This window comes from Prunus persica, chromosome G2, assembly GCF_000346465.2.
Source record: "Prunus persica cultivar Lovell chromosome G2, Prunus_persica_NCBIv2, whole genome shotgun sequence".
In the NCBI taxonomy this organism is placed as follows: Eukaryota; Viridiplantae; Streptophyta; class Magnoliopsida; order Rosales; family Rosaceae; genus Prunus; species Prunus persica.
In genome coordinates, this window is record NC_034010.1 from 29614569 (window position 1) to 29627369 (window position 12801).

Here is a 12801-nt window from a genome sequence, read left to right on the forward strand (position 1 = left end):
TGTCAAAGGAATTCATCTCTTCTTCCCATAGTTGAGTGTTGAATCTTAGTTTAGTTGGAATATACGACATGATATTCAGAGTAACTAAATTACATTATGGGACCATGAATTTAATAACACACTTTAGGGATCAATCAAGAATGAGATTTACATTACAGCGGGTAACAAGTTTAACATGTATAACATCATCAATCAAAAATAAGAAGACTGTGTACCAAGCACACCCAACTGAGCAAGTAGCTTGGCAGCCAGAGATTTCATGTCACTATTTTTCTTCTGAGTAATGTCCACCAATGCCATGCGGGCTGAAGCTCCATATTTAAGAAACAACTCATTTACTTGAAAAATCCTTTCTAAAGCCATGAGAGATTTTCCTTGCAACCTAGCAGATTGTGAACTAAGCAACTTTACAATCGGAACGACGGCCTTTGCTTCATCAAGCACCTTGCCTCCTTGCCCTTGTTCTTGGTCATCAATGAGTGTCAAAAGTGCATCAAGAGAAGCTTCGCAGGCTCCCACATCTGCCTCCCCAAGCAATCTCACAAGGTGTTCCAGAGCATTGGCCTTTACTATGCAGAATGAAGATTCAACTGTGCAAATGCCTAGGTGTGCAGGGCAGCCAGATTCAGGTGCAGACAAGCAGCACAGGCAAAACCCAGGCTTCTTTATTGGCTTGCTCAAGCTTTTGGAACTTTGTGATAGCTGTTTAAGTGAAATAGCAGCATTTTGTTTGGTCAAAGCAGTTCCAGAAGCCAGTAGCTGTACCAGCACTGGGATAATACCGGCTTCAGCTACTTTTCTCTGCCATTCCTGATTTGTTGGAACTGTGAAACGGCATAGAGCTCCAACAGCATTCTCTATTACCTGCCTTCGATACGACGCGTCTCTATTTCCATCACTTAGACAACTGCAGATGATTTGAAGTGCCTCAGCATCCAGAAGCAACCCGGTCATCTCCGGGTCCTTGGGAAGATTAGCAATAATACCCATCGCAGCAGCTATTTCCCCCACATCACTGGAACTTGTTATAATCCTTAGCAGCGCCTCAATGCACCTTTGACTTACATGCTCCAAAAATGTGCTGTCATCACCGCCGTCTTCTGTCAAGCAAAAGAACAACTTCATGGCGTTTGCCCTAACAGCAGGGTTATCAGCCTCACATAACTGAACTAATACTTGGACAGCAGAGAGCTGTGAATCACATGAAACATCAAAGTGGCTGTTAGTATATACAGAACAGAATCACACGCCAAAAGAACAGAAACTTTAAGACTAACAAAGACGTGAAACTACTTTAAACATCACAGTGGCAGTTATATATACAGAATCACATGAAACTACTGTCCAACAAAAACCTGCAATATCATGAACACTCTTGTACCACCAATATTGTTAGGATGGTTACCTGTCTCAACTTTCGTCTGATGTCTGAACCAGAAGAAGATTGGCACATTGCATGGAAGGTTTTGAGAATGCTTCTTTGTATGTCAGGTCCTGTTAAAGATATTAGGGAAAAGAGCTTAAAAATTTCTTCTTCGGAGTCTAACAAAGAGACCTGCTCCCGAGCGGCTTCTTCAGTGGTGGTCGATATGGCAAGGTGCATAATTGTCTCAGCTACCTGTTCACGCAAGGTTGGTGATAATAAACTATGACAATACAGAAGTTCAAATAGTGGTCCAACTGCGCCTTCTCTAATCATCTGCAGGCCATTTTGTGGTAATTTGGAGAGGTGAAGAAGAGCTTTGACGCCCACTTTCCTCTTTTCTAAATCACTATGTGAAAGCAGTTGAAGAAGCGGTCCTAGTGCCCCATCTTTAACTATGGACAGTTTGTTGTGGTCAGTCAGTTCAATTTCCGACAAAGTTCCAGCCATAAGCACTTTAACATCTTGTGGTCCTGCATCAAGTTTAAGTTGTTACTGCACACAATCTACAAGAAGGTATTATGAGATAATAATGGCACAGGATTTGATGGTGACTAAATCTTGTGCATGCTCCAAAGTATCAAAGAACCCGACTTTCGAGCATACCTGAAGAAAGAAGCTTCAACAGAGGTTTAAAATAATTCGCTTTCGCCATATGTATAACATTCTGATCATCGAAAGACAGATTTTCTAGAAGCACGTTCACATCTCTGATGACTTCATTATCTTCATTACTTAACATTGTTACTAGGAGAAGTATGCATCCCTGAACATTTCCCATTAAATCTCGTGCAGCCCTACTTTTAGATAGTTCCAGTAACAACTGCAATGCTAACTTTCTTTCCCCAATATGGCGTGCAAGTGAGTGGACAATGGATTCCAGTGCATTATCCACTTTTATGATTCTTCCCTGTTAAAAATAAAATGAACTGTATGAATATTCGGAATTCGGAAATGCCAATTCTAGGCTCTACTAAGAAACTATTACCCTTGTGTCTTAAAATTGTATATATGGAAGTCATGTTATCTCCATTGGTAGAAATACCATACACGATAAGCATTAGTATTAACACTACAGAAAGAAGCTTTCCAGAGAATGCAGATTAATCTGTTTAGCTGCATCAATGATAACATAACATGACATTGGAAGGTACCTTAGTTTCTTCACCATCTTTTGCAAGGATTGAGAGGATGGCAAGAGCATGCTTTCTTATTTCTCGGTTTTTTGAAAGAAGAAGTCTAACAAGGACAGGAATGTAGTCCTCCCGTGTCACCCATTCTCGGTGCAACTCTTTTTCTGTGCACAGATTCTGTAGCTTGTCTAACGATTGAAGCACTTCTTGCTCTTCATTTGACTGGAGTTTGGGTTTAATAGAGGTAATCATAAAGATGGTTTTCCTATCTTTCCATTCTTCAATTGATCGCTTTAGTGCTTTGTTGGGAAGTAGAACTGAAGTGTCCAAGGGAATATCAGTCACAGGACAGTGATTCTTACCTTCTGCAAACCACTCCTCTATCACACTTCTCTCAAATGTGCAATGAGAGGAAACTTCCACAGGATCCACCATGATCTCACGAGTGACGGGACAAAAAAATTGGTCAAAAGGTTCTAATGGTAGCCTACCCACAGAATTTCTCTTTTCAAAATAATCATTCTCTTTGTCCTCAGCAGATGTAGTGGCATTAGCCTTCTGAAGCAATGCTAATATCTGTTCCATATGCAAATTTTCTTCCAGGTCTTTTCTGGTATTGGTATCGTCTAATTCGCGTTTGAACTCCTCAAACTCCTTTTCCCATGCAGACTGGTCATTAGAGATCCCAAGAGCCTCAGCAATATGAACAAGCAAATTGTTTGCATAGGATCGATCAGCATTCTGCTCTTGTATGCCTAGCTCAAATTTTGCCAAAATCTCCTCCTCTTCCACAGTTGCTCGATATTCGCCATCCAACATATTCTTGAACATCTTGCTAATCTGGCTATTTATACCAGATGAAACATCCAAAGATGCTAGTGGGATTAGACCAAGAGCTCTGCCAATCTCTTTTGTACAGCTCTCTAGGGACTCAACAATCTTCCGGCAATTGATTAAGAGATAAACTTTATTTCTTTTGCTGCAATCTAGAGCTAGCTGCTTAGCAACATCAACCTCTCGGTTGAGAATCTTCAGAGCATTGGTTAAGCTTTCTGAACACTCAATGTTTTGCTTTGACAACTCTTTCAAAATAGAAGAGGTCTTCTCCAAGTACCTTGAGAATACTTTGAAATTTTCTTTCTGAATGAGGACTTCCTTGGCTGCATGTATAGTATCAGACATGGCAAGGAATGTCTCAGAGAGTAATTCAGACACTGGAACCAAGGAGGCACTAACAGCAATATCCTTCGCCATCTCTGTATGAGAGAAGATAGACCCTCAGCTCTGACTGGCCCAAATCTCAATTTTCAACCACAAAGGGGAAGAACCCTCATCACTTTGCTGGCAACTGCAGTCTGCATCTGAAAACCAGCATTGAGATCATATTGGTTTTTAATACAACTACCATTTTTTGTTTGTTACAAAGGTAGATTTCTTTCTCTCTTACTTTTTTTCTCCTTTGAAAAAAGGTACCAAAAATGTGTTCTTTTTAATATAGAAAAAAGTATACCAAGAACATAGCAGCAACAAGATAGCGATCCTCATATTCAACATTAATTTCTACTTATAAATTACATAATCCAACATAGTAAGCCAAAGAAACCCAGGAAGATATACTTCATTAGCTTCATATCAAAAAAATTGAGTTTCTTCTATCGTCCTTAGTTGTTTCATGGCAACCAACCCAAGTATACCATGCATCTTTTTTACAGCTTATGAACTCAATCGTTCACATTGAGAGCAGTGCCAGCTTCAAAAACTGGTCAATCCCATTACAGACAAGATGATTGAGCTTGAAATACTTACTGAATTTTAACTAAACTGATGTGCTCACGAGTCATGTTATGCTCCAGTTAGTAGTTGAGACAATACTGTCCTGTATGCAAAGTTCCATTTCCTTTTTCTGTTTCCCTCACTTTCTCAACAACCAAACAGAAATAACAATGGTTCTCAATCAAATGAAAAGAAAAATAAAAGATAGAGAGAGATGGAGAGATAACCTGAAATCATGAGTCAACAAATGTCTATATACCTTGGTTGGTTGATATTCCAGATAACAAGCAAAGCCAAACCAGAAAAACACAATGCTTTCAAGAGCTTCTGTTACGAAGCAATTCTCTCTCACTTTCATGGAGTCTTTCTCTGAACCCAGAAAACGAAAGAACGACTTCTATAATTAGTTAATAAATTTTTTAATATTTTTTCTTTTGGACTGCCTAATGTTTTCCAAGCAGCTTAACGTCGAGCTGGACATGATAGCTGACAACCAAGTCAACGCTGTTTACTCTTAAGTGCTCCGCCTCAACATGGTCAATCATATGTGCCTAGGAGGAGGAGGGCTATACAGATTTTGCCACGTCATCGTGATCGTAGTTTCCACTTCACCTTGGTGCCTACGTTGCGGATTTTGGGTCGCTAGTGTAAATAAATGCGGTAGACTTGTGGTCCATTGGATTGCGCGTCTTATGTCCTACATAATCTCCTTAATTTCTGATTTTTTGACCACAAAGAAAAGTAAGAAGGGAAAAAGAATACTCTTCTTGAAACTTCTTCGAACTTTAATGAGTGGGTAAAATACAATTAGAAAAAAATCATAAGGTTTGGTGTGGTTGATAAATTGTTACTTTCAGTTAGTAAGTTATTTGGTGTCTTAATAGCAGGAGTTCAAAATATATTGAAAGTACTGTGTGGCTAGGGACAAACCGAACTCTGTATGAGACCTTACGGTATTTACAAAAAAAAATTACAATTAGAAAGGAAAAGCTTCCTTGACTTCGTAGTTCGTAGAGCAGACATGACCGTTAGTACACACAAGTGAGCGACGCTAACGTAATTCAACTTCTTTTAGTGAGTTATTGCGCAATTCAATAAGAGAAACTCACATGATTGGATTTGGATTGCACTATCATCTTAGTCCAATGGGCTTTTTCTAATTTAAGATTTTGAAATGGGCCAGCTGACTTAATTAAGCTTTTTATTTATGCCCACCCTTTAATTCGGAAGAACATAAATGAGATGAGTTACCCTTTTGGCAAGTTTCCTTGTTCAGATTGTGGAAAATAGTAATACATTGTTTTTCTGTTTGTTTTCCTCTGAATGTCGTGGAACTTTCCTGGCCGAAAAGAGATAGAAGAAAATAATTCATTTGAAGTTTGCCGTCTACCAAAAAAGTAGCTAGTTTGACTGAAAGCTTGCAACGCTGACAAGAGGAACTGCTAGTTGCTCTTGCAAGGTAAGACGCAGATTAATATATAAAAAACGCAACAGCTTGGGAAGCTGAATTGATTATTGTTATAATAGGAACATGAACTATTCTGTCAGCTGCACTTAATTCTTCAGCTACTATATCTGTTAAAGATCAGCTATAAATAATGAAATAAACATTCAAAATCTCTAACAGGGATGAAGAAGAAAGAAAACCAGAAGGATGTGATGGCATGAAATGAAAGTGAATAATTTTGACTTTCTGCAACTGCAAGCGCATATATAATTTTTGAAGGGGTGTCAGTTCACCGGTTCGATCGAGACCTTAAATATTTTTTGCTAATAAAGAAATTCAAGGGCGCATGAATTCCGATCTACGTAGGTATAAAATAACAAGCTTGTTTAAAGAAAATAATAATAATACACGCATGATTCAAGGGCGGCTAAATGGGGAATTATTATAGTTGGATAACGCATGTTTTCTCTGTTACTTTTAGGTCCGTCTGGTCGGGCCAATGACCTCTCTGCTACATGGTCAAAATTATACTTTATATATATACTGGGCACATAGAAAATGAATCCCATCAATCATATATCCGAACCACCCAGTTTGATATATACTCTGACTATTTTATAGGTGAAGCGTGTCAATCTTTGTATTCTGTACGAGGTTGCTTGCCATTGCCCAACTTTATGCAAAAGGTAAAGGATTTGTTGATCAATACGGACAGCTAGGTAATTTAGCACAAGTTGATCGAAGAAAGAAACTAAGGAAAATATGTAAGTTTCTATTCTGGTATGCAAGTTAATGGTTAGAAGCAGGTGTTCGCATCGCAATCATAGCATAGCAACTCTTGACTAGGGTGAAATAAACTGATGAGATCCAGAAAAGGAGTGGAAGAGGTGTGTGTGTGTGGTGTGTGCTCTGTGAATGCGTAGCCAGTGAATAATGCGCTTACTTTTATAAATAAATGAAAACAAACCGACACGGCAATCATTATGTAAAGCCAGCACATTAACAAATCTTAGGCAGATGAGATGAGTACTTTGAAAAGCAAATGATATAATATGTGTGGATATGAAATCATGGAGGAGAGATGATGATCATAAAAATAAAATAATAAATACCCAATTTGAGTTTGGTAGCAAAGAAGATCATCATCATCACCATCATAAATTCCCCATTTGAGAGATCTGCAATTTCCACATTAATTCCCACAAAAACCAGACACACACATATATGCATAGTAAACATGTACACATACAAAGACATGAAAGAAAGAAAGAAAGAATAGGTACCCACGAGCACGACGAAGCCTTGAGCCTTGGTGATGGTGTGCCCTTGGCCTTGGTCTTGCTTTGATGAACTGACAAGGGCAGGCTAGCTAGCTGGGTAGATAGGCAAAGCTATACTGTACATGCAGACAAGCATACAAGAGTGATATTGATTCGGCTCGTCATCTTTGTTTGTGATTCGTGAAGTGTGATGGATGGATGGATGGATGAATGGATGGATGGATATATCCAAAAAGTATAAAAGATATGAACCGAACCAATATCACACCATGTCTACTTGTGCAGAAAGAAACATTAGGGCACACACATAGCCCTTAGACTTTGAGCTGCTGCGCACAGCTGCTTGAATATACAGACATTGTAGCTTCCACCTCTATTTATAGGAAGAAGAGGAGAGGAGTGGAGAGGAGAGGAGAGGAAGCAATTAAATATATTTGTGAATATTATTATAGATTAATAACAAATTAATTAGGATAAGGAAAGAACATTTTTTTATGATCAAGATTTAAGAATCCCACTACCAATCCAATCCCTTTCATCCTCTCTCCCTCATTAATTTATTTTATTTTACGCATAACAATAACATAATGGAGGACTAATTCTAGACGTCCTGCTCCTGCTGCACTGCTGGCACGTGATCAATGAAATATATATCAAATATCGCATGCCACGCCATCAAATGTGTCGTTTGATTTGCACGTCATGGTGACAGCTAAAACGCACCTGATGATCTGGCTGGCTACACCATGCCGATTCCCTTGCATATAATCTTGGATGCACATATCCATGATCCATCCATGTCCATCCATGTGTAAGTTACTGTGTTGTGCTGAAGTAAATTATTTACTTATCATTTTATACAGCATCACATTCTCCTTGGCAAATGTGTATTTTTTTGGTCGGCAAAAAATGGTAATTCAAGCATTAAACTACGTCGTCTGTTATGAGTGGTGGTGGTGGTGTATTGGTGCTTTTCTTAAAAACAACTAGTTACTTAATTAGAGATTAGACTAGTACGTAGAATCTGTTTACTTTGAAAGAGTGGTCCTTGATTAATTATCAAGTATAAAATAAAAGGAGTGGTCATCTTTTTGCATTTGGGGAGGGCGGCTGCAACAGAATATTAATCAATCTTGGCGCTGCGCATGCATGAGCTATACACACAACTCTAATTAGCTGTTGACTTGCAACAGCTTTATCGTAGCAGAATAATAATCCGCCCTATACTTGTATGATACATCTCTATATCTTCTTCAAACTATATTTGCACGCAATATTTCAATGAAGCACCTGCAGCAACAAGAATATTATCCTTTATATATCACTCGATCCAGGTCATTATCCATCCACCAAAATCCATCAACTTCATGTGTGTGACTGGAATATTGTTTGACATTTCCAAGATATAGAACATATACCAGACCATCATCGATAAACCACTTAGAAATGTCAGTCTCGTTTCTATTAGAGAGATGCAATGACATTATACCATAAGTTGTGTTACCGTTGTAAGCATGTTACGCCTGCATCTCATTCACTGGACGCCTGATATTAGCAAAATTCATAGTTGTTGTAAATAATAAGGTGGAGCCCACCTCCAATTGGAAGAGGCTTTGCCTACAAAAGGGTTCACACCCTTCCTTTGTAAACACAGATAGAAATGAGAAGAGAACAAACATTCAATGAAGAGAAATCAGTTTCTATACTTTCTTTATATCTCAATTCTCTCTACAATTTCTTCTAGATTTATAACACGTTATCAGCACGAATTCGCTTTAACAATACCAGTTGAATTCTCTGATGAAACCCAGATCTTTTATCATTTTTCACCTTGATCCTTTGTCGAAACCTTGGCCGGGGACTTGCTCGATTTTTTCTTGCCACTGGCTTTTTCCTTGACATCCTTCTGGCTTTCTTTTTCAGTCTTTTGTTTCTTTGCAGATCACTCATTCGCTGCCTTAGAAACCAAAACTCATCCATATAACAACTCACTGTTTGCTACATATACCACAATCTCTCTCTTCCAATATAGCTACTTATTGCAGTTCTGTTGTCTTCTGTTCAACCTGATTTCTTAATTAATCATTACAAAAATTAAGCAGCAACAAGAAGAACAAGAACAAGAACAAAAAAAAAAAAAAATTTGATGGGGAGGTCACCTTGCTGTGAGAAAGCTCACACCAACAAAGGCGCTTGGACCAAAGAAGAAGACCAGCGCCTCATCGATTACATCCGCGTCCATGGCAAAGGCTGCTGGCGCTCCCTCCCCAAAGCCGCTGGGTTGCTTAGGTGCGGCAAGAGCTGTAGGCTGAGATGGATAAACTACCTTCGCCCTGACCTCAAGCGTGGAAATTTCACAGAATAAGAAGATGAGCTCATCATCAAGCTCCATAGCTTACTTGGAAAAGCTCCTCTGAAACTCTGAAACGACGCCCACAGTCACAAGTCATCGAGGCCTTCGAAGATCACCTGGCCAATAGCGAGAAGACAAAGAAGAACAGCGGCAGAGGCAAGAGAAGAGACAAGCTGAGCCGCCGCGAGGCCCCCAAACCGGTCGATGTTGCTACCCAAGATTCTATCCTTCTGGAAGAGAACGACCAAGTTTCACATGAGCTTGCCGTTGAAAGTTCTACTTTTGCTCTGTGTTTTCTTGGGCTCTGTGGCCTCAGTGGAGAGAGATCTTCCCCAAGATGGATAGTTTGGAACATCACCAAGCAATTCGCCATGCTGTATCGGAGCTGGGAGTTGATCTCTCCGCACTGAGAGCAAACACAAACACTAGACCTCGGAATTGGGTACCTGCTAGGGTCAACGATCATGTGGCACTCATAACAGACAGAGAATAAAACAGTGTAAATGCAGAGGCAACTTTGACAGACCCATGGTGACGGCCACGACCGAAATGATGAGCAGCACCCACCGATAAAGAAAAGCACCCACCGAAATGATGAGATTCCCACCATCTTTTCAATTATTATTATTCTATATTATTTAATATTAATATTAATGCATGTGCTAATGGCAGGTCAAATGAAAACACAGTGACAAGCATGATACCTTACAGCAAATTAGCACGAAGATGGCCATGCTTCTATAATATATATATATATTATATATGAAAAGTTGATGGTAATATAATATGCTATATCTATTCACTTTTCTATTACTAACCACTAACAAAAATGGACCCTTGGTAATACTAAACATATTATCAGTGGGAGACCGTTACTAATACTAACATTTTTCTTATTTTATTCGGTGGTGGTTTTAACACCATATTTATTTTATTTACTGTATGGTGTAGGTTTATTACCCATACAACAGTATTTATTTAAAAGGGTGGTGCGGGTTTATCGTCCATGCCTTTACTTTTATTTAAATGTATGGAGCAGAATTAGTACCCATACAAGCACCTTTACTTTATCGCAAATTTGCATTTACTTAAAGTATGATGTGGAATTGACCCTCATACTTTATGAAATTACTTTACTGTACATTATTTACTGTATGGTGTAGGTTTATTACCCATACGACAGTATTTATTTAAAAGGGTGGCGCGGGTTTATCGCCCATACCTTTACTTTTATTTCAAAGTATGGAGCAGAATTAGTGCCCATACAAGCACGTTTACTTTATGAATTTAATTTACCGCACATTTAATTTTATTTAAGGTATGGTGCGGGATTAACGTCCATACAGCAAACAATTTAATTTATGAATTTATTTTACCGCACATTTACATTTATTTAAAGTATGGTGCGGGTTTATCGTCCATACCAGTAATTTATTTACCAGCAATTTATTTTATGGATTAATTGTGCTGTATGATGAGTTTTTACAGTATGCAGATCAGGACCAGAAGTTCCTTGATCCTCATCATAAAATTACATCAGGACTTGAAGATCCTTGATGATGATGTTAATATGAGAGCTGGCAGTCTCTCCGGTACTATATTTGTAAACATGTGATTGGACTTGAGGGTCCTTGATCCCTGACATGTAAATAAGGACCTGGGGTTCCTTAATGATGTAACAGTACTGTATTGGTTCATAACGTCGTACACATGGATGATAACTGTATTGGCAAATATACTGTACACATAAATAGTGCCGTATACATGAATAGTGATGTATGCATAAATATTTACCATTTTGGGTAAACTGTCACTATTCAAAAATGGATGAGCAATTAAATGAGATGCCAGAAGTTCCTCAAGATATGGACAATTATGTAAGGGCTTGAAGTCCAGAAATATGTACAGAAAATTGTAAAAATGTCCATACCATGAGAACATGTGATTTTGGCTTGAGGTTCAAAATCTAATAGTGTTGAGAACCTGAAGTTCCAACAATTAAATGGACAACCCTTGAGGTATTATTGCAAATTGTGGTACGCCACATATTTTTTTGGCATAAGAGAATGATGAATTTAATAAAGTTCGATTCTGTTATAATCGACACCTCAAGGAAGAAATATATTTTGTGAATTCCGATTGTTAAGAATACACCGTGAAATGGATAATATCAATATAAACCTCAAATGATGAATTGAGGCTCCCCACATATTTTGATATATCTGGGCCAGAAGCACATGGATTCAAATATATGAGAAATCCCGAATTTGAGGTTGTGGATATATAATAGTTAATGCTCTTCACTACTATATTGCGATATTATCGTTGCTTTTACTCAATTCATATTTCATGTCCATTTGAAAAGGGCGAATAAATTCTGAGTTTGTGTTTAGCCCAGGCCAAAAGTTTCATACGTTGAAATATGAAATTTAGGAGAGTCGATGTGGTTATTTGAACCTATAAGGCACAAGGTTCCAAACCGTCATTTTGAAAAGACGTAAAAAAAAAATAAAAAAAAAAAAATAATAATAAACCACAGGTGCAAATTTAAGAATGTGCGCAATTATTATAATATGAAAGGAACATACAACATATAGATTTTTCCACCTGCAATGAAGGTGCAGGTCCTGTAAAATCTATAAAAATACATTATGTTCTGGAAGCCTCTGAAGGAAAAGGACGACGCCTCTTAAGCTTAGCCATGAGCCTCTCATGGTCTCCCAAAATTCTTTCATTGGAGACCTGCAGCATGTCTAGCCTTCTCAGTGTATCAACAGAGTACGAACTCACCAGTTTCAACAAGGCATTATTCTCTCCTTTAAGTTTCTCAACCTCTTGTTGAGACTCATGAAGCATTCTTTGGAGAGACGAATTTTCAGTTGTTAGCCTCTCAACCTCGTTTGCTCTAGCACGCAAACGATCAGCCATGTTAGAAACAGAAGCAGCACTCTGAATGCTAAAAGCCATTGAGTCATCAATAGCCTCTTCCTCAGACCTCCCTGTTAACAGCATTTCATCCATTGGAGTAATGAAATTCCTAGCTACTATGACAGCAGTAGCATCATTCATCATCACAGAATCATTAACTGTGAGATGACGATTTTGGGATACAAAGGATGGACGCCAAACTTTGGCGTCACTGGTTGTTGTGGGAGTATCATTTAAATTGAAATAATTTGGGCAGGAAGAAGAGGAAGCCATTTTTAAGAAGGTTTCGAAGAAAGTCTTAAGAAAACTAAAGTTTCAGAAAATGAAGGAAGTTAAGTTGAAACGCAGTTGCTCCAATCAAGTTTTGCAAAGGCAATATCTATATGAGGAAATATGGCTACAGTTTTTCAGGATCTCAATATCTTTTCGGATCCCCATATTCTCTTTTTCTTTCCCAGATTCCA

At 38.4% G+C, this 12801-nt stretch overlaps 1 protein-coding gene across 4 annotated transcripts; it reads right to left on the minus strand.

Annotated features, from left to right (window-relative positions):
• LOC18786778 (U-box domain-containing protein 43) lies at window positions 75-4806 on the minus strand. Of its 4 annotated transcripts, none has more exons than XM_020556278.1 (6): window positions 4589-4806; window positions 4363-4471; window positions 2578-3911; window positions 2030-2333; window positions 1406-1896; window positions 75-1191 (listed from the first exon to the last, which is right to left on the minus strand). In XM_020556278.1, exons 3-6 carry the CDS (start codon window positions 3808-3810, stop codon window positions 193-195), a joined length of 3027 nt encoding a protein of 1008 aa, XP_020411867.1. In that variant the 5' UTR covers window positions 3811-3911; window positions 4363-4471; window positions 4589-4806; the 3' UTR covers window positions 75-192. The 4 variants fall into 4 exon arrangements, with proteins under 4 accessions (XP_020411867.1, XP_020411866.1, XP_020411868.1 ...); XM_020556277.1 differs by having other exon boundaries at window positions 2578-3917; XM_020556279.1 differs by lacking the exon at window positions 4363-4471 and having other exon boundaries at window positions 2578-3917.